The sequence below is a fragment of the Diadema antillarum genome, unplaced genomic scaffold, assembly GCF_040938485.1.
Source record: "Diadema antillarum isolate AM-2024a unplaced genomic scaffold, OU_Dant_1.0 seq00000692_RagTag, whole genome shotgun sequence".
Lineage (NCBI taxonomy): Eukaryota > Metazoa > Echinodermata > Echinoidea > Diadematoida > Diadematidae > Diadema > Diadema antillarum.
Genome location: NW_027271597.1, coordinates 958,783 through 982,993, shown reverse-complemented (window position 1 = coordinate 982,993; position 24,211 = coordinate 958,783). Strand labels below are relative to the sequence as shown.

The 24,211-nt window shown below is 38.2% G+C and overlaps 1 protein-coding gene across 1 annotated transcript in view; it reads right to left on the bottom strand.

Moving 5' to 3' along the window:
* Positions 1 to 4,863: 4,863 nt before the first annotated feature.
* LOC139737396 (uncharacterized) overlaps positions 4,864 to 24,211 on the bottom strand; it is a 40,450-nt gene continuing 21,102 nt past the window's right edge. Inside the window, exon 14 of the mRNA XM_071648072.1 lies at positions 4,864 to 4,964. Coding sequence (XP_071504173.1) covers positions 4,864 to 4,964 — 101 coding nt within the window. The remainder of the gene's footprint in view (positions 4,965 to 24,211) is intronic.

Here is a 24,211-nt window from a genome sequence, read left to right as displayed (position 1 = left end):
CGACGCACATGGATGGTCTTTATGTCGTCATGGACCTGAACATGGGGGGGGGGGGGGGGAGGAGATAATCATGATAATTGCGATAGGTGAAAAGGACTACATTGGTGCATATTCTGACTGCAGATTTTCGGTTGCCTACACTACGGCAAACATGTAGTATGTATACTTTTTTAGTTAAATGTAAGTAGAGGGACCGTGCCAGGCAGTGATGAATATAACAAATGGGAATTAAAAGTTCTTTTTGAAAAGGGAGCCTAAAGCTACCCACATTTGTTGCATGTTGTTGCATGCAAGGTTCGATTTGATCACTTGTTTCTTAATTCCCCTGGCACATGCCTGGTGTGATGTTGGCAGTAAAGTTGCTGATTGAAAATTTTGGTAGATAATAACTGCATGTATAAAGCGATAGAATTGGATTACAAGCCCATTGATCAGAATAAGCTCTTTTCAAATAAGTAATCAATATACGAGAGTAGATTTCTCTGAGAATGGAGGATTCCAAACCTGCGGTTCCAATGTGGTTGCCGGGATACTCTAAACTAAAACGTTGTAGATCTACTACAACGATTACAATAGTTGTCAAGGTAATCTAAGTTGAATATTATGGATAAGAAGATACTGGGAATAGCGACAACTGTTTTCATGTTACAGATTATTAGAACTTTTACCGGTTGTTGGGACGAGGAGATCGTGAAGGCCATGCAGGCATCTCCATCTGCATGGCGGACGAGTGAGGCAGCTAGGGTTTATGACATGCAAGGGAAACCATCTATAAAACGCCCGCGTATAAGACAGTCTTTTTATTCTTTTTTTTTCTCTCTTCTTTTGACGAGTAGCAGTTTGGATCCAGTGACGCAATACATGTATGGTAAAAATGATCTGAAGCGCGCTGTTGAAGCATTACTTGTGGTCTCGAATAACGTCTCGATTAGTCATCAACGTTTTGATCTAGAATTATACCCCCATTCCACAATGATTTTTTTTTTCATCGGTCACTCATCGGAAGGAAGGTGTGTTGGTTCCGGCCATCCGAAGTATATCGGATAGCAGTCTGATGAATCCGACTTGGTCCTCATCGGACGATCTTGCTTCATCGGATCACCGCCCGACATCTCTGACACTCACCTGTATGTAGTCCACCAACACAATCATGCAAGCAAGTCGGATTCATCGGACGGCGATCCGATGCGCTTCGGTTGGTGACCAGAAGCGATAAACTTTGCTTCCGATGAGTGACCAATGAGAGAAAATATCTGTGGTTTCCTATGGAGGTATTACTCGCGGCGGATTATGTGAATAGTTTTAGACCATAGAAGAAGACAGCCTGTTTTCATAATTGATTTGCCCTTTGATAAATTCATAAACCCCATACTATTTTCGTATTCACGGACCTTAGCTCTTTTCTCTTTCTCTCTCTTTTTTTTAATATTTCGACTAACGAACCCTGTTTCAATATCTAAAAAACGAAATCCGAGTATGGGCAACGGGGACAGGGCAGGGGCCGTTTTGTTTTGTTTTGCTTTGTTTTGATTTTTTTTTTTTGTGGGGGTCAAGGGTCGGCCTTTCTCGACTGACGAACCCTGTTTCAAATTCGAAAAGATGAAAACCGAGTATGGGCGACAATGGCAGGGCAGCAGGTCGTTTTGTTTTGTTTTGTTTTGTTTTGTTTTGTTTTGTTTTGTTTGTTGGGGAGGTCAAGGGTTATAGTCTTTTTCTTTTCTTTTTTTTTTCTTCTTCTTTTTTTTTTGGGGGGGGGGGGGTTAAAGAGGCCTCTGCATTGTTAATGCACAATACAACATAATAGTGTATGTAATCAATCATGTCGATTCGAACTATAAACGGTTTGGCGCTCTTGTTTCCGCCCAAAACAATGCGTCCTTCGCCAGGGAGAAAGGGGGCAGAAGGGTCAGGATGAAAGAGATCATGTCTTAAGTCAGCGGAAAGCAATACTCAGTGACCAGAGGATCCTCAGCTCTATACACGTGCTGCTAGTAATTTGTTTTTACACAGCGACGATTCGACAGATTCTACTCACCTCATCACCACTATTTAATTCGACAAGCACTAACATGAACATTCAGAAATCCACATTTTTCTTCTCAAAGGTACGCCGATCAGGTAGGTTTAGACGTACATGATTTCAGATACATTTGACTATATAGAACCTGACACTCATCTCATAACCCTTAAAAACAAAAACAAACAAAAACAAACAAAACAAACAAACCAAAACTTAAAACACAAAAACAAAATAAAACAGCAGCAACGACATAAGTGAAGAAGCTCTGGAGTGTTTCAATATATCTGAGTTGGTTTTTTTTTTTCTTCTTCTTCTTTCCGGGCTTCCTTCCGCTTCATTAAAGAAAAGGAATAAAAAAGAATAACAAATAAAAGAGAATACTATAACAGCGGCAACCTAATGCCGTCGTATATATGTACTCGTGATTCTTCAAAATTCAGGTTAAAAAATGCAGAACTTTTTTTGTTGTTGTTTATTAAATCACGTATGATTTCCGTTTGTAGGAAAAGAATATAACACACACATGCAGATTCGATGAATGCAGAAATAGCAGAAGAGCAAAATTTGAGGAGAGTCTGACAATTTGTTCAAAAGTTGAATTTTACTTTTATTTCTTTCTTTTTTTATCAAATCCATTACCAATCGCTGTACAAGAAGGCTACAACAATTCGTGATTTTACTTTTTTTTTAAATCTTCTATGTCGATTTCATTATCCATAATCCATACAAATTTGAACATTCTGTCATTGTATATAATACTCTGACATTTCAAGCATTGTGTAAGACAACATATTGCAAAATGAAATATCGGCATTTACAAATGAGGAATTGTGGTATCACAGTAGTGTGGAACTGTACAGAAAAAATGTAGAGAGAATTCAACAAGCGTGCATTTTTTTTAATGAAAAGACACTTTTCCTCGCATTATTACATGCGTATGATGACATAATACATGTACATGCCCGAGGCTTTCTAAGATTCGTCAAGTCCGCTTTTAATATACCAGAAAAGTAAAGTATGTGGAATTCTCTTTGAATTTTCATTGCATCAATTTATACTACTACATGAAATCGCGAAGTTTATGTAGCCTTCTTATCCAGCGATCGCTATACACCAAAACTTAGAGATTTATAACTTTTGAATGGAATGGATTGTGCGATTTTCTTCAAACTTCCCTCATGTCTTCTACTTATTGCTTCATTAACTCAGTACTGTATTTATCTTGGGTAAATTCCCCTTTAAAACTATCATTGACTTGACTAGATATCTCTTCAGCATCAGAGTGTTTTAAAGGGGATGGCTAGTAACCGATCAGTGGGAATCAGTGGGAATGCTGAGCGATGATTGTTCCAATCCTTGTGGGATTCATTTAAGAGTACATTATATATCTACTGCTGTGTGAAAATTATTTGCTTCAGAACGGTCTCATATTCAAGTAATGTGCAGATTAATGCCCCGTCACTGACCAGGGACGCTAACCTGGAAACATGAAACTGTAGATTACTTGAATATGAGACCATTCTGAAGCAAATAATTTTCACACAACAATAGATATATAATGTACTCTTAAATGAATCCCACAAGGATTGGAACAATCATCCTTCAGCATTCCCACTGATTCCCACTGATCAGTTACTAGCCATCTCCTTTAAAGAATCCTCACTTAGAACTTTTAATGGAATAGTTTTAGGATCAAATTGAAAGTTTGATATACTTCAAACTGCAAACTTTGTTTGACGTTGGCAGCGTCAAAAATCTCGCCGATGTTCAATTTGTGTTCAATGTGTTTGCATGCAAGTAAGGGTGTCATTAAAACAGCAATGGCACGACTTGATGTGCCATGACTTCTGCTAATCGACTACGTGAAAACTTGGTAATCACGCTGCACATCATCTTTCGAATGTTCGACAATCTTTGCCCCATGATGGTAGAGAAGAGGTCAAAGGTTAAGAATGAGAAGAGGAGAATTAAATCATGCCATACCATCATGATAGAATATTTGCACATGTAAAGCAGTTCCGTTGAACTGATTTCACCAACATAATCGAAAAAATTAATTTGTTGAATGTGTCAAGTCCTGTCCGAAGTCATCATACTTCAGAAATTCTGCTTTGTGCGTATAGTCGTACACACTTTTTCTATACGACCCTTTCTATCTATTTCTCTCTCTCTCTCTCTCTCTTCAGCTTTGTGCCTTGAACACCTTACTATAAAGTTGGATTTGATGCATTGTAAATCCATATTATCGTTGATGTACTGATTGATTCATCTGAATATGGTAGATCTGATGCAGTCTTGGTCTCCGTCATTCGAAAGAGTAATACCTCCTTAGTCATCCTGATCACTTGACTCAATGATCTAATTTAATCTAATTTCATATCATTTCATTTTATCTATTTCCATCATTCGACAAGGATAAAAGGGGCATATAACACAACATACAAATCAAAATAATGACGACACAAAGTATTGATAATGTGATGTACAAATCAGCACAAATCTAATGATGAAAAATGGAATTTACATGAGAAAGCATTCATTATGGCTTGTAAGACGATACCTAAGAGTGTAAAGAAACAAATTGGAACTGGCAAAAAAAAAAATGAAATAGTCAATATATATATATATATATATATATATATATATATATATATATATATATTGACTGTATAGATCCTGAAGAAGGGCTTTTCGCCCGAAAGCTCGATGATTAAAGGGGTGCTACCCAACACCAGCCACGTCTATTAATGTGCAAGATTTGATGTCAATAGATTTACTGTTCTTGCACCGCCCGCCATGTTGTGGTTAAGTCTTTTGATGCCAGTATTCATACTCCATGGGCTTTACTCGTATCCGTACACCCGGATCCACGGCGTAGGCACAGACGGCTGCTGCACCCCGGCCATTTGGCCCATTTCGTCCACAACATCGCTGACGATACACGCTACAATGACAAACAACAACGATGAAACAATCAACCGCCTCACGTGTAATCTTTCTATAAAATGCGCTGAATTGAGGTATGTTTTATGTTGAGTATATATTGAAATGTATAGTATATGAGGCTAGTTGAGTTTAGTATGATTTTATACCTAGGTTGATTTTATTTATACGTTGTTGTCATTGACTGTATAGATCCTGAAGAAGGGCTTTTCGCCCGAAAGCTCGATGATTAAAGGGGTGCTACCCAACACCAGCCACGTCTATTAATGTGCAAGATTTGATGTCAATAGATTTACTGTTCTTGCACCGCCCGCCATGTTGTGGTTAAGTCTTTTGATGCCAGTATATATATATATATATATATATATCAAAAGTTAGAACCAATACTTTCACACAGAATATCATGAACTCAGAAGAATCTTTTTATACTGTTTTTAAAAAATGTTATTGAATATTGTAGATTAAAAACATAGTTCTCATTCAAATCATTCCACAATACAGGTCCAGAATGCCGATAGTAAATACTTAGATGGCCTACCTATAATTTTAACGCTGACCTCAATTGAATATATTGATTTATCCCTATTCAGACTGTACTGTTGTTAGTTAGTTAGTTAGTTGATTAATTAGTTAAAGTTCACAATATATATACATATTTGGATTAAATATTATCATGACAAATTTTGAATAATTTATTTATTTATTTTTTTTTGGGGGGGGGGGTTGTTTCGAAGTCTTTCAAAATTTTCTAAAAATGTCCGATATTATTTTGTGCAGTGGCTCGGCGCAATTATTTACCTTGAGTTATGTTTTGTTGGAAGAAAAATGAGAATGAAATAAATTAATTGAATTGAATGATGTTGAAGCAGGGAGGTGGTTTCCCACCTCCCTGGTTGAAGGGACCTCTACACAGCAAGGCTGTATAGAGGTCCCGACGTGTACACACGGAACCGTGAATCATCTCTGTCAATACAATAATAGCCTTTAGTTTACATAATGTATAACTAATTAAGTAATTCGTATAAAATGCCGTTTAGTGAGGATGTAGAATATCCTGGACATCGCGTCTTTGTCCTGCTTATGGGCTCACACATTTACCGTCTATCGTCTTTCCTTTCTTACATTTTGTTTGTTGCTGCACATTCTATTTGTTGACTAATGTATTGATCATGTGTGGAGTATCGTATTGGGAGTGCGTGGGTAAGGCACGGAAGACCTGTAGGTTATGGACATTAATGTGTCCTGCTCTGTCCCTTTAGGCAACCCCCCCCCCCCCCCCCCCCCCCCCCACCCACCCACCCACTGTCTGTATCAAAATGTTTGGGCATTTTCTCAAGAAGTACTCCGTAATGTTTAATTTTAGTGTATTTTACCTTTTATTGAAGTGCAGCAAAAAGGACTTCTATTTTGATAATTACAACGATATTTCTTATCTATTTATATACATACTGTACGTCGCCAATCATCCGCCTATCTGACAAATAATTATTTTCAATACACAATGGCTAATCTTTTCTCTCTGTCTCTCATTCAGTCTCTCATATATCCATTTCATAAAAGCAATGTCCATCTCTCACCAAGATTCTTGGTAGTCGTATTTGTACAATCTGGAAATTGTTTGTGCTCTGATTTAGGCATATAATCACTCTTTGCCTTGAGTATTGACTTTCGATGTTTCAGCCCATCGAAATCCCCTGGAAGCAGAACAATGCGATCACGAGGCCCTGCAGAAAGAGAGTAGACTTCGGACAACCTCTGGTCACGTTTTATATCGGCCGTTATTGTGACATGTATAGTACAATACTTATTATAACGAGGAAGGTTATATCGTCAGCTGAAAGCCAGAAGGGCACTATTACATTCTAAGATTTGAGCATAAATAAAAACGAAACAATCAATTTCAATGAAATAAAAAAAAAAACCTTATCAAAAGTGGGTAGCTTTATAAGCATTGTCAGTTATCGGGTAAAGTTAGCTTCTGCCCTTGTGGTTTTGATTTTTAACATTTTACTGAAAATTACAATAATTTAAAATTGACCCCATAATGTACAGGAATCCAAGCTCTACAACGTGATACCAATAACTACCCCCCCCCCCCCCAAAAAAAAAAAATGCGTTAACGCCCTTCTAGTTCTCAGTCCACGATATGCACAAAAACAGTAGCAGCATCACGGCTAAGAGAGATAGGAATGAAACAATACAACGGAGGGTTAAAAGTGTATGGCCATATCCACCTCTGTGGTACGTGATAAAGACTGGTCGGGTGTGTGATCGTCATGGATTTTCAGTGAGTGTGCAAGTGGTGTAAGCAGAGCATACAATCAACTACTCGTGTCGATTGGATGCTATTCTTTATTTTTGTCACATTTTATTATGACTTCATTGTATGGCTTTTCAGAGTACAATGATTAATCATTTCTATTCACCCTTACACATCGAGTTCCGTTAACCTTTAATTGCCAGTATAAAACCACATCACGAAAATGTGTAGCGATGGGTTTATAACGCTTTTATGATATTTATAGCAGTAATGGGTTAATGGAAAGATATAATAGGGCCTATATATATATATATATATATATATATATATATATATATATATATTACAAAATCTTAATATGTGTCCCTCAACCATACCCAATATTTTTTAAATCACATTATTTGTTTCATTTCGTTTCCCTCAAAATTTTCCCAATCTGTTCAGATCTTGACAAGCTTAAGTATCTCTAAATATATACTCAGTTTTATTTGCCTTCACAACAATAATGTGATAATCATTTACAGCCATACTAAGACATACATGGATGTAGAGCTAGAAATATGTCATGGTATGGTAAAGTGGTTAAGGCTCTAGATTTGTAAACAGAAGATCTTGGGTTCAAATGCTGTCCTGTGCGTTCAAAATGGGTACATGGCAATGTTGGGGGAATGATAATGGCACAGCTCTTTGGGAGAGTTTTAGCAATCAATGACGAGGCTATCTTCGGTAGACAAGACCATGCATTTGTTATTATACTATGTATGAATTATCAGAAAATGGTGGAGGCATTAACTTGCGACGGGAGTGTCTTTAAGACTATATCTTCAAAGAATGTTCGCTGATCTCAAATTTTCATTATCAGCGAGTGAAGTAGGTTAAATCAAGATCTCGCCACATCCAAAAGCATTAGATTCAGAGCAATCAAGGATTGTTTGAAGCGATGACGAAGATATAAGACGATGGCAAGAAGAAGTTTGATTTTGATATACAGCGAGTTGTGTCATGTCATGTAAATAGAAGTGACGCTGTCGTTTTGTAGAGACCGTTGAAAACGAGTTTCTGTATGATTAAATATTGACTGTGTGGTAAACCAGGGCAGTTGTCGGCACTCTAGTCAGTGACATGCACAACGTCTTTAAATACGAGAGTAGTTGTGCTGTTGACAAGGAAAGCTCGAGGCCCAATATAGAGAGAATGGTTTCATAGAATGCGTCTGCATTTTTCGGAATATCAGCCGTCAGAACTTTGTAATTTTACTTGTTATTTATCATCATGGTTGTTGCTATCAAATAAAATAATGGTTTACCCGACTTCATCCACAGACGTCCACTCATTTACTGTATTGCTCTTCTTCACGCCGCAATATCGCAATTACTGGGATGAACATTATTATTTTCTCTTTCGTTGTATTTCGTCGTTATGGCAACACGACTTGAGCTTTTATGAGCACTTCATAAGCGTCGAAAAATCTCTGGTAGCTTTCCCAGTGTTCCGCAATTAATGTTTGAAAGTATTTATCATTGTCGTCTGTCTTATATTCCTCGGTTTGCAGTGAATGTCTGCTGCTTCGGCGTCAGTAAAATAATGTTGGACATGTCTAAAAAGGTTTTCACTCATTTCGCCCCTTACCGCATCTATCCTCTTCCTCACGCGGTGATCAAATGATATCCCCCTCCCATATTTAGAGTTGTGTCGCTTTCTTTTCGTCCGTTTGTTTGATTGCTTTTGTTTTCACTTCCGTCCTCACTATATAAGCGGACTTGATCTTCAGCTATTCCACTAACACAGTCCCCAAAACGAGTACACTAGTGCTAAATATAACGGAACTATAATCAACAGATCAGATTGGTAACCAATATTTATGAGTTTAAGATGTTAACTGCGCCATAATGACAAAAGCACGTCCCTATTTCTGTTTTTCTTTTTTAAACGTGTCGATCATTGCTGAAATTATACCAATAAGCGTTCTAGGAAGAAAAATTGGAATTACCACAAAATGGAGTATGTGACCCATATAGGCTTATAGAGTCTAAAAGGTCACAGTCTTGTGAATGTATCGTGATTATTTGAGGTCCATAACCAGTTTCATTCAATATGATATTCACATCTCACAGTGAATGAAATTTCCCGCCATAGGCTGAGATTGGCCTTGAAAATTGGTCAGCTTTTGATCATTCTGTTTAATATTCTTTTACATTTCTCACAGTGGACATCTTGCTGACAATGAAATTTAAAAAAAAAAATCTAAACATTGCTTTGGGCATGTCCAAATATCCATAAAGGCCTATATACTTTTGATGGAACACATCACACAAACGCTATACATGTATTTCCATTTGTTGCGTAATCTTGTTCGCATTTACCTATAGATAAACAGAGCAAGAAAGGGAGAGGGACACACACACACACACACATACATACATACATACACACACACACACACATTACCTATCAGAGAACAATTTTTGGCGAACGCAAACACTACGACGCCAAAGCAACCACACTGCCTCTTGGTATATAGATATTGATTTTAATATTTCGAGAGTTGAGTAAATTTGAATATAACGACGTTGTATAAATATGGATTTTTTTTTTTTTTTTTTTTGGGGGGGGGGGGGAGGGGTGGTAAAAGAAAGCGCAAATAAGGGCGTCAGATTGGTACGGGCAAGCACACGACTAAAATATTTATAGGGTCAAATTCCGGTGAGAGGTCCCAAGCTCTGGTTACAATATATATAGGGACGAAGAGAGGAACTGAAATTTTGCAACAAAGACGTGTGATGAATGATGTTTTCATTAAATTTCATTAATTTTTTTTTCAAATACCACTAAATGCTTAAATACAAAATATTTCAAATAGGGGTCCTATATCGTGCATTTCAATTCTGTGGGAAATGGCCGCATACATTAATGAACGAGATTAATTAATGAACAAATGAATTAACACACGAATGAATAAGTGAGTAAATAATCATATAGATAGATATAAAAGTTGAGAAGAAGAACAAGACTGTACTGCGAAGGCAACTGAAAATTGCCATTACTTTCAAAGAACAGAAAATAAATAAATTAGATATCATTTGGTTTGGGGGGAGGGGATGTAGAGTCGCTACATGGACAATGGCGCCACCACTTTGAACTTGAGGTCATGGAATATTTCCAGTTTTACCAAAAAAGAAAAAGAAGGAAACAAGAAAATACCACTATATTCATCAACCCTCACGGATTTCACATCCATTGTTTATATCACGTTGCCATTTGTTTACCTGGCCTTGTCGAGTAAAGCCTTCTAAAATTATAAACTTCGTCGTATTCGATCCCCTACCTCTCACCCCTATAATACACCCTCCTCCTCCCCCCCCCCCCCTTGGTAAGGTGAGACAACGTCTTTCTTCAAACCTCCACAACAAGCTCTTCAGCCCGTGACTTGTATGTCATTTTATCAAATACATCATGCTGTGAGAGGGCCAAGGAAGGTGCATGTAAATACAAGTATTTGCCCATCATGGGAGGTTTGACAACAACTTGACCAGAAAATGAAGACACTGAAAAAAAAAAAAAAACCCTGCAGGAGAGCAGGTAAGAGTCGAGTGTGCAATGGCAATTTCTGGCGAGATTGTTTGCTGAGGCCGCCTGCTTCTATTTCTACCACAAATGGATTCTGCTTTGGTCACGAAAGATGCACACTCATCTGAGAGCTATCCAAGGGAAACGGGAAGTGTTGTTCTGCGCGTTTCTTCGACCTGCTTTTCCAAGACCCTGCGCACAACAACAGATCAGAGAAGGAACATGTCAATATTTGAACCTTTTTCACCCTTTCCACACTTTTTTTTTTCTTGAGAGGTAAACAAATGGGCCTTTCATACTGGTTGAGATTTATTCTATTTCTCTTTGCAATCGCATAGAGAAGAGTTGCTCTGTATCATTGCAGTCTGAAGTCAAGTGTGACAGATGAGTGAGACGAAATTATGTGTGTATTTTTGAGGGTACGCACGAGTTAACGAATCTACATACTGATAATAATATAGAACGTGCATATTGTCCAGAACGATGCATGTCCGAGCATACATCACTTTGCATGGTCAATGGTACATGAATACATTAATAATCCGTGCACGGCATCATTTAATTGATATTGCTCCACCGTGAGCAATACGAAGAAAACGATGAAAGGGAGATGTCATTTTTTTCTATTCACATATCACGTTGTGAATACATCTTACCATGTACTGAACATACATGGCGTAGTACATGATGGTTAAGCAGGTCTTACAGGTACTGTTTACCATACGGATCAGTGATTTAAAAATGTTAAAGTTATCACATTTGGTGCATATGTGTAGGTCAGTTGTATCACCAAACATCTTACCGTATAAAAATTTCGCAGTAAAGCCTAAAATATAAGGAGATATCACGTTTTTTTCTCTCAATAAACCACAACTGAATAAAATTTTAGAATTACGATTTTATTTACGAATGTACTATAACTAATGTTTACATTCTGCATATTTAACAATATTTAACATTGATTACTGAATAAGATTTTTATAATGGTTGTTTCTTTCCCTAACTCACGTTTTAGAACTATTTTGAAGCAGTAAAGCCAAGTTTTTGTTTCATTTGCAAATGGTAAATAACACCTTTAATGAGTGTGTGCGTTCCTGTGTATGTGTTGATGTTCATTGGCCCGAATTCACGAAGGTGGTACAAATGAAACCAGTTTAAACCATGGACAAAAACCATGGAGCGCCAAGTGTCGCACGGTATATTTCGTTGTTCACTGAACTCAAGCTAGAAATGGTTTTATCAGGGTTCATCTTCCTGGTTTTATGAACTATCAAAATGTATTCATTGCTATGTCTTTCATTGAGCTCTACGTTTCAAATAATGCTAACACATTTCAAGTGTATTTTCTTTTGTAGTATGTTTGTAATAATACATCAGTAATTCATTCTATTAAATGACTTGTATGATAGTGTTCATGCTTGATGTGTACTCATAGATATTTAGTGTATTCATTATAACGAACATACCTGAAATCACAAAACAGGGCAAGGAGTAATACCATAGAAATAGCAGCAAAAATTCTCTGACAACTCCACAGAATTCTACTATTCAGACACGATGAAAGACAACACAACTTTATCACACACAAAAAACACAATACATCCATGATCTTTTTCGGTATTTATTTTCTTCTTTTTTTCTTCCAAAAATTTTCTGACAACAAACTAAAGACATCATGCTGAACAAGTGACAAAATAGCTTCTCATCTTTTCATTTCTTTTTTTTTTTTTCTTTTTCATTTTCCTTTTTTTCTTTCAATCCTTGGGTTGTATCATTCAGCTTTCCCAATGATGGAAACATGACATCAAAATCTACAATACAGGGGCTGGTAACCCATATCAAGGAAGCAAATGGTTTTAGCTATCTACAACTTATATTTCCACTCATGAGAATTAGAATGAATGGTCATGCATCCTCGCCTCCCCCTTGAAGCAAAGTACGGGTAGAATGCACACTGGTTCACATCAATTATTCCATGCAATAACTCAATCGATGAAAGTTCATAAGATATTAAATACATTGCTAGTTCATAGACATAGAGTCCAAAACAGATATCCTTTTCACAAATTTCAGAGTCCAGAATGATCACTCGCCTTTGCTCATTACTAGTAGGGCCCTATTCCACATCTGACATTTATGAGCAAAAGAATTAAGACATGAATGCCTCACCAATTATGGTCTTATCCTCACGCAGGATAATGTAATGGCTACATCACAGGGAATAAAGGGGAATCAAACAGTCATTTACAAACATCTAATTTACCTCAACTTCAATTTGAATTTCCTTCATCAGTGTGTCCCTATTACATCATAATGGAAGTACATCGATAAAAGGACACACACTTTCTTATTAGATACAGCATACAGTGACAGACACATTTCCACCGGCTTGGTGTCAGGGAAAATATTTAATGCAGTCGTCGGGAAAAATTAGGCTGTTTTACTTTCTTCAATCTATATGAACGCCAAAAACAAGAAGCTGCCGGTCAAGCTAGCAGCTGTTTTGATTTAATTCAGATGTGTTGTATGTGATGATGTCTCTGTTATCTTTCTCAGAGGTACACTGTATTCATATTGATACTTATCAAGGGCAACAACGCAGGTAGACCTTGGTTACAAAAAGGAAGATTAGAATCTTATCTCCATAATGTTACACGGTAAGAGAAAAATCATTACATGCTTTAATACGTGAAGGACTATAATTCAGCTTTGGGTGGAGTGTAATATACAAGTGTTTCTGCAAAATGAAACTGAAGCTGAGTACAGTGCAGACAAGTTATAGCGGTTAAACTCAGTTGGATGTCACGAAATTCACTACATCGTTAGTCTTTACAGGAAATTATGATCACTTGCAAAAAATATGGACAAATACAATGGGGAAAGAAGACTAATTGTGGCTATTCTTTGGGACAGCTGAAAACATACATAACATAGAGACTGAAATTGAATATGACAGACGTGTAATGTAAAATCCTCATAGGTCCACATCTCGCTATTCTCCACCCAACAAAAAAGACTCGAGTTTTATTTTTGGGTGTGAAATCTGCTCACCAACTGTTATGTTGCATGCATATGAGTACAAAATCATTGTGCATCAGAACAAATTCATTCAAAAATCTTGCTTTCCCTTGCATTAATTGTGCTTGCATCATTTAATCAAGTCCCCACATCAAAAAGCTTTGTTTAATATTTTACTGTATCATAAAGAAGAATTCACTCAAGTCCACGGGCGACTTATATAAAACCACACCTTGAACTTCCCTTGTCAGAGGTAAATACAATGTAGGTTCAAGAATATTTACCTCCTGACCAAGGGATGCAGGGTTGGAATAACACTGCACCACAAAATGCAAACAAATGCAAATACTTACACAGACACACACATACATGAAAAAAAAAAAACATTGTAAGAGAACACAACGCAAATTATATATTCCGATTCATAATCCTAGGTGCAAAAATCTTCAATCAAGATTCCTAATAGCACTGGCCATTTTGTACATCACAACAGAATGATGTATTGCATGTATAACTTTTTTTTTTCTTCACTTTGATATTTTATGGATTAAATCCATGTGAGTGATTTCTAAAGTCTGACACTTCATCATTTGCAACAATCTGATAGAACTGACAGTGTGGTGAGTGTGACAGGGGCACAACCCACTTTGGGTGCAACCAATCTTTGAAGATCCTAGCTTTGTTGCAAGTAGACCATGGTGCAAACAACTTCTGTTGCAACCAACATCAGGTGCAACCGACCACAGATGCAACTAACTAACCCTAGATTCCGCCAGCCATTGGCGCCATAAACCCTTCATGAAGCTAACCCAGGTGCAAACAACCTTTGGGTACAACCAGTCGGCACCAACAATCGGTGAGACAAACATTTGGTGCAAAAAGGCAGTAGCGTCACCTGATAATACTAAATGAACTCTTTTGCCACCTGCTGAAACCACCTGAAGTATGTGTACAGTTGTAAGACCATCTTAGGCAGTACAAGGTGAAACACACAATATGAAAGAAAAATACACTCAGACTCTGCTGGTATGAACACTGCGATGCAACCATGGGAGTTCATCGGAGTCCTGTGTGACTCTACGGTATACACCAGTATAGATTCACTTGCAATTGTGTCTCAATCATCTAGCCAACATGGCAGCTTTAAATGTCTCCCATCCAACTGGCATGTACCATCCCTTGCCACTGATGCCCCCCTCCCCCCCCTCTTCACGCTTCATCTGCTAGAGTCACTAACTTTGCACACACTAACGACCACAAATCTACAACATCATAAACTTTGCCCAATTCAGGTAGAGTTGATCAGCAGTGTTTTTAAGACTAGTACAGTACACTCAGACTTGCACACTACGTAACTTGTGTTCACATCTACACACATTCATGACCTTTGACCTCTACACAATGAGTTCAGTGCACATTAGTGGCCCGATCAGAGATTCACACACTTTCAAATTATACAAATTGAGTGATGTGTGTATGCAAATGGATAGAAATGAATCAAGTTATATCGCTCTATCTACTGTTAACTACCCATTAATATTCTTCTTTTTTTTTTCTTTTTGTGACACGAAGAACTTTAAACAGTTGTCTGATTAAATTTGAAAACGGAAGAGCGTGATATTCGATCTTCACTTTGCAATCATGTGCAAGCCACTTCACTTGCAGATGCACTACCCGGCACCACGCACATGCTCATGGATACATGGAGTTATAACTGAAATTGAAAGCTGTGTGTCTGAGCATAAAAGTTGCTCTTACAGACACGAGTGTGCAGACATGCTTGTCGATTTTTGTACGACTCTTTCTGTGAATAGAATGCCAAATTTTTCCCCATGAAGGTATCTCACATTAATGATACAGTTCTAGCTTAGTGTTGGGACGATTAGCTGTGGAGACACGGATAAATCGTCTCATTAACAAGTGGTAAGACAATAGATGGTTCCTCTCTCTCCTGGTCAACAATACAGTACTCTGATATTCTCATAATTTCTCTATGACAAGACACCAGACAGCAAAAGAAGAGCAAACTCAAAAATGAAAAGCAGATATTATTCCAAGAGTTTCTACAGAGGGGGATAATGATAAGACATCACAAAACACTCCTACAGCATGGGGCCAAATAATACAGACAAACACACATCAGTCCATTATGGTACAATGTACAGAGACACTGACTGTAAGTAAAGTTGAGGTGGACTTCCAGTGAATGGAGTATGATCAAAATTTCCCTGCATTTCACAGTAAGTCTTGCAGCATTTGATTCAATATTCCCTGACGTGTAAGGTGACAAAAATTGACCACCGTTAACATGTGTAGTTCCTACTTTACAATATACCAACCGCTAGACTGGATGCACGGGGATGACAGACTAAATATCCTGCACGGACACCACAATAACTGTTTTCTATCTCGAAGTAACGATCAAGAAATTACATTGTTATAAATAGTCACCATCACATACGAACAGCTAACAAACTCTGCACTAGAGCTACTTGTCTGTTAATCTCCTACAAGCTGTACTTGCATCATACAAAGTGGCCATATTTTCCATGCAAGGGAACATTTTTTTTTCTTCCTGAAATGGATATAAATCAGCAGCATTGCAATTAATCAAATAGTAAAATGATCTCAATCCAGCATTTACTACATACACCTAGTTTAAAGTGATCATCAACATTCCCAATAGACAGTCCGTCTGCCTACACAGCTGGCTACAGACTGTTATGTAATTCTTTTGCGTATCATTCTACACAGGAAATGTGGAAAATGGACACAAATTGGTGTTAGCATGCTTGTAAGAAGTTCATGCAAAAGGGCAAAAAAACAACAACAAACAAACTAACTAGGAAGGGTCCTAGATATGTACAATAAATCAGTTGTTTATCATCAATAAATATTGAAATGTGCACACCTTCATTTTATACACTTTTCTGTCTTGATTTGATTGAACCTAAATGCTCACAGAAAACCAGATATATGCCAAGATGTCTACAGTGTACCGATTGGCATTTTCTATTTTCTTTTTTCTTTTTTTTCAATGATATCCATATCTTGTCAAACTCACCTGATAGGGACATGTGTCCCATCACAGCACACTAAGATCATCCTTCTAGGTAGCCTTTTGCAAAGGCAGCTCACAAATGGACTCTCGCACGCACGCAGCGATCAGATCGGAGCTTGCACATTGTGTGCGTGTCCTCAATTATAGCGAGCTGCCTTGGCAAAAGGCTACCTTCAAGGCTGAGTGGTCAGTGGAGGGAAAACAGTGAAGAGGCAGACAGTGCAAGACTGAGTTTGACAAGATCAAGGAGAGGACTGGCTATAGAACTATAGAACTGCCTCCCTACAGTGTCTTGTAGAGAACCAAGGACAGTGGAGGGACCCCAATTGTCGCGTCAGGCATGGCATCCTAAAAGCTACCTTTGGGTCCCATTTCATACAAGAAAATAGGATGGCAACTCTTGCTCCAAGTAGCAACTTCACATATCAACAGCCAATCAGGAAGCTCGATTCTCGTCATTACCACGACACTTTTCATTCCAGCAAGAGTTGCTATCATAGCAAATTGTGTTTACGAAATGAGGCCCTGGTCATAGGTGCCGAGAGAGTTGTGTTTGGCCAGGGAGGTTGAATCAAACGTGCTCACTCTTACACATGGTAGTACGGACCAAGTTTTCCTAAGTGTTTATTCATGATGAATTTTACATTCATCTGATTTTCAATTTTTATGGGCTTTTTGTCCTGAAAGCCCACTTGATAGCCACTAAATCATGGCCATGTCATGACTTGACCACAGGAACTACAAGCCAGATGCCTGTGTAATTCAGTCAATCAGGGGAAAATTCATCAACCTATTCAATGCACCTCACCCACACATTCATGGGGGATGACGACGCAACTAAGGTTGTACTAATACAGTTCAAAATCAGTTGGCTAACAAACAGAGATGATAAAGAGAAGGTTCTTATCAATCTTACATTATTCATTTTCTCTTTCAATCAATATTTGTTTCCATTAATTTTACTGCTTTAAAGTTTTGTTTTTCCTTTCAACTCTTTGGTCATTCCATAACATTTGGTTGATGATTGAAAATTCGATAGTCCCTTACAGGTTAAGAATTTCTCTTAAAAAAAAAATTAAAAAAATCTTTCATAGGGGGTAAAGGAGGTGGTAAACCCTAATGTGCCAAAATACTCTTTTAAAGATCAAAGCTGTTACAACTATCCCCTCTCAATCCCCAACAATGGAGAAAATATGAAAGCAAACAAACAGACAAAAAAAAAAAAAAAAAATTGATATAAAAACATAACTTCTTGCAATTTGTTATGCTGCATCCCCAGCACAAAAGCAGTACACATCAGAATGTGCAAGTGTTGATAATCTGCCCTTTTCTTTCTGTTTGTAAAGATTCTTTTAAAGCTTTTGAGGCAGAGGAAGACTTGCCCTATGTATGACAAAATTTAAAACTACAAAAACAAGATGTCTCTGACTTGAAAAAAATAGAAACAAAACAAAGATGGTATCTTAATGGTAGAGGTTTTGTATGAAACACTTTAGCAGCATAGATTCTTTGAGCTTGATTTTGTTTGTGTTCCTGTAAACTCTGTTATGGCACAAAAATCTATCCTTACGTCTAAGGAACAGGTAGCTACACACCATCTGGAATTTGAATCATGAACAACGGGAAGAGAATCTTGCAAAATGCCCGGAAACTGATAATACTTCTATCTTGCATGTGTATGCAGACACCACTCTCACGCTAAACAACAGTAGAAAACTTTTTTTTTTTAAAACCAGGACTTCTAGGCTAATGTACTGATCTTTCATCTTTTCTTTGCTGTACAACTGACCAATAGATCAAATTGGCTTTGCTATGGTGACCTTAATGCATTAATACCAAAACCAAAGAAACCCCTGTCCCTCTACAATATGCATATCCAACTTGAAACTCTTGTGAAATCTTTGCTTGCCATGAGTGTGAACTTGCTCTATGCACCCACACAAGTGTACTGGGCCTCCATATAAATGGCAACCAGCTCACCAATAAAGAATCTACTCTCACAGTGGAAATGTATACACGATGGGTCTTTCATGTTTGGTCTTGTTAGACATAATTTTTTCGTGAGCTTTTCTTTTCTCTAACTGTTAAGGCTTTTCCATTGACAGTATAAATTTATGTGGACAACAAAAGTAAATGCAGTATTTCCATGCTTCAATACTTCAGTTGTGCACACAGAGCAGATCTAGCTTTTTGCTAAGGGGGGGGGGGGGTTACCCAACGACGATGACATGTAGGGTCGAGTGGGGGAGAGTCGGGGGGGGGGGGGGAGGAGTTCCCCCTCTTGGCAATTTTCGGTTGTTGCAATTTTGAACCCCCATAAGCGATGTTTTCCTGGTATCTCCTAACACAATGGAGATCATAAAAAGCAGTGCGTGATAACAACTTTTTTTGTGTGCACATCATGTTTTTACTTGGCAGCCTAAAGAGGGGTTTAAACCAGCTGACCACTTCCCCCGTAGATCTGCCACTGCACATTGTGAACTTTTCCCTGTTTACAGTAAACAGAATTTAGCAATTAGCATGAAATCTCACAACAGTCCTAGTTTGAAGGCATCTACAATTGCTCACATATACACATACATACAAGCAGACACACACACACACACATGCACACACTCACACACACACACATACACTAGTCAGATGGGTCTTTGATAATGTATGGGCCTATCCTCTTCGTCAATGCACCCATTGGTGGACCAACGACCTGAAGGCCATACTTCTTACACAAGACCACTGTCTTCATGTACTAAGCATTCCATGCGCTCGCAATAGGTATCAAAGGACCACCTCTACTGCTTCTACATGTATCCACTTCACAATACAACATAATAAATATGCACTGTCGAGGGTCACAGCCTACCACTCCCATTCACTGAGTGAATTAGTGTGAGGCCAAGGTTTGTGTGTGCCCACTGGCATGTTCTCTTTGTGATGGTCCACATTTAAAGGCTATTGCAATTGCCAATTACACACACGAGTAGACAAAATACTGATGTTATTCGAATCGGTACATCTGGAACAACGCACTGGCAGTAGTAGTCTGCATTGAAAGGTCCTGTATGCAGTATCTGTTATGTCTTTTGGCAGACAATCATAGGAGTCTCCATGGGAAGTGCATGATCGGTGTGAGACAGTTTTGGTATGTCTGTTTGCAGCATGTTTGTTTGTTTGTTCATCAGTTAGTCTGTGAGAAGTACTGCCATCACTCCTTCCACCCACAGCAAGCAACAAATCTTGGCTGCCTTTCAAAGTGGGCGTGTCCTGCTGCTCAGCTGAAAACACTGGCGCACCCACTTTAGCAGAGGTAACACGTGGGATATGGTCGGAAGGATGAACTTCTGCATTAAGGAGCTGATGCCATGAGCTTCCCGTTCCCTGTCCGCACTAAAATCGCCAACAGTCTGCGGTCGGGGACCCACAAGTACAGTGGTGTCTCACAGATAGAATTCAGTGAAGTGATCAACAGATAGCAAATATACGAATATAAACTGAAATAGAAAGAGTGATAAGTACAGTAATGCCAACCAATAAAAAAAAAATGAATAAATAAATCTTTTCATGTATCATCAGTAAGGTGTGGCAGCCAGCTTCTTCATTGTACGAGAGTGGTTTGCATTGACTGAGGCCCAGGATAGCAAAAGGTCACCTGCAGAGAAAGGCCAACACTTCCAACCGTACTCCTGCACAGGAGATGAAGCATGAGGGAGGCAGGGGGTTGAATCAGTGGATGCGGTGCTGGCTGGAAGAGGTGTCACCAACATATCTGGGGTCTGTGAGGGAGAAGAGAGATACGGACAAAAGAGATAGAATGGAAGCAGTGAACAAACGACGTAGGGGGTTGCATGGGCAGGAAATGTATAGCAGGATATCGTCATACAGAGGATAATCAAAAAGATGAGATGATGCAAATTAACAGGAACAAGACTATCACGAACAAAAGAAAATGGTGCATGTCTAATGTGCCTGATAAAGGGTATGACAAAGTGGCAAACTATACCTACAGCTTATTGAACTGTGTTGCTGTTGCATACAATGAAAATATGATGAGATTCTACTTGTCATTGGGCTTGGCTACTGGTGAGTGTACAATGTATGAACAAATGTCATGCACAGTAGAAAGAGTGCTAGCATTCACCTGTTTACAACAGCTTCCTGCTTGCAGCCCTTGCTAATGGTTCCATGACATTTGCCCCTACGACAATTGCTCCCATGAAATATCTGCATGCGCCAAACATAGTGTCTACCCTCACACATAAACATAACCCTAATCCTCATCCTCACTTCACTCTAAACCTAAAACCCAATCACAACCCTAACCCTCAGTCCTCAGAGAAAATAAGACCAGAGCAACTGCTGCAGGAACAAATGTCGTGTCACCCTTGTTAACATATCCCACGTACCACTGTGTGTAGCAATCTTTTTTATTGTGGCAACCCAAGATTACCCAGGTTGATCCAAATGTGTTATTATCCCGCATGGCCTTCAATCAAACTTTTACTTTGACTGCAAAACGGCACAATTAAAATCATTTAAAGGACAAATCCACCTTCATAGACATGTGGGTTGAGTGAATGCAGCAATATTAGTAGAACACATCAGTGAGAGTTCGAGCAAAATCGGACAATCCGTTAAAAAGTTATGAATTTTTGAAGTTTCTTCTCAGTCACGGCTGGATGAAAAGACTACTATAGCTTGTGATGTCACATGAGTAAAACGATATAAAGAAAGAATAAAGAAAATTCAACATATTTCCATTTTTCTCGCATAACAAAAGAACACTCGACTTCTCTCTTTCAGAAGGCAGGGGGAATAATATTACCCTTAACATACGTCAGTAGCAAGTCAAAGAAATGTGCACTTTATTCAAAAAGTAAAGTTTTGTGAAATTCTCTATTAATTTTCCTTTATATAGTTGTACGCATGTGACATCATACACTGTAGTAGTCTTCTCTTCCAGCAGTCACTGCGCAGATACTTAAAATATTTGTAACTTTTGAATGGATTGTCCAAATTTCCTCAAACTTTCACTGATGTGTTCTACTAATATTGCTGCATTCTCTCAATCCTTATGTATATGAAGGTGGACTTGTCCTTTAAAAATATGAATATGTATGAACAGTAACTGCATACATGCATACACAAATAGCAGCATGGCAGCAATATCACGGAAAGATGATACAGTAAATAATAAACAGATAGAAAGTGACTCCAGTGATTTGAGAAAAGAAAAGGAAAAAACAGATGGGTTATGTATTTCACTTTCTGATGGCATATCGTCCAACCCTTGTAAAAAGAGAGGCCCCTGGGTAGGAAATAACGGCAGAAACGAATGCAGTACTCTGGCTTGTGCACACACCTAACGTTTGATAGGAAGCACAGGTGAAGGTCTCAACACGGAGCTATTGATGCTTATCCTGTTTACCCATGCGCGGTTTCTCATGCATCAATTACCAGGTATGCATTTTCCTCATCCTGAAAAACCTTAGGTTGGTTTGCATGAAAAAACAACAACATCGGCTTCAAACACCCTTCTGTACATGGTAGTGTGCATACCAAAATATCATATTAATAGTCGCATAATCCAACAACAACCTCATACACGTGCCCCTCTAAATGTAGAACTAAATGATACTTTTTAATGTATTGACTAATATGAACACTATACAACTATGATAACTTGGAGCTCAGTGAATAGTTTTGCACAGTAGACCTGTTTTGGAAATAAATTAGTACATAGTTTTAAGTCCATTAAACGGAAGTGATGTAGTAGCTGACTACACAGGTAGTTACAATGATGCATAAACACAGGGGGTACATATAGCAAAAGCATTTTCGCACCAATGTAGATACCTTACAAGTGCACTGCATGGCTCCAATATACTCAGGACTATGCATTATCTACATCATATGTATTTTCCACAAGGATATTGGCTGTATTCGCACACAGGAGTTAACAGCTTTTGAACCTCGATGGAAAAATAAAAATAAATAGATACGTTGTAGCTGGCTAAAAATAAAGCACTATGAACCTCCACACTGCGCATGCCTATCTTAGACTTGTGGGCCGGGCCATAACCACATCAAGCTCTTGGCTCAGCCATGGTTCCACTATTCTTTTTTGTTTGCAGAGTCTATATTATCTGTGTAAAGTTTGTATTATAAGCCAAGTCTCTATTGTCAGAAATTTGTAATGCCAAACTTGTAACAGAGATCAGCTACAGAAGTCACATTTGTGAGGCATGAACAGAAATCAACAAATCATGGCTTGCTGAATGTGCGAGATGTCTTATCACTTTATTTTTGCCTTCCAACTTTCACCTGTGTGTAAATATACAACTGAAATGACACAGTTGTTAATCTTTTCTGTGCCAGGGACTTTGGACAGTGCATACAATTTAAGTGGTTTTCTGTGCCAATTGGAACTTGATGCACACACAGAGTTACTGATCGCAAAACAAATCCATGGAACTTTTGTCTAATTTCTCACTGCTCAATACACCCTGTGGGTAGTTTACGATAAAGTCTGAAACAAAATATTCAGATATCAAATGCAATCTACAAGCGAAACTATCAATCAAATTGGAAAGAAAGGATAAAGTGAAACACAAGCCTCATGCTGAGTATAAGACTTTACAATATGATAGATAAATTGTTGTGTAAGGGGGAAAAAATACATCTAATGCAAGGAATCACAATCATGACGTGCACAATAGGAATGTCACAGTAATCTAATGAGAACAAGATGGGGACACACAGACCGGTTCTATGGAGTGATTCTATCATGCATTCCATACAACTATAGATGGGTGAAGTCACTGGACTCTGAATACTCAGCGAGGGATGAATTTCAAGTCAGGCTGATACCAATCTATCAAGTCCATGCAACAGATTGCTTCTTCATGCAAATATGTGCGATATGACCATTAACAGATGCATGAACCAGATCTAACTCAACTCTACATACTATACACCAGATCTAGCTCAACTCTTATATACTAGATCTGACTCAACCTTACATGCATTCTATTTGGAGCTGGGGAGGGGAACTTGTCCAGCCAAAACTCAACTTCCATTGAGTAAAAGCACCACACAAGGGAAAAAGAAATCTGTTTACAATGGGAAGGCAATAATCTATCATTTGAAAAAGACAAACAAACATTCAGAGGGTAATTAATGGAACTAGAAGTATTCATTTAGTTGGGGAACTTCATCAGGGTAGGTGGATTAATACTTGTAGATGTTCACTGAAATGTGAATACATGACAAATAAGAATAAATACAAATTCCAGTTTTAAAAAAAAGAAAGAAGACAAAACAAAACAAAAGAAAATCGAACCAA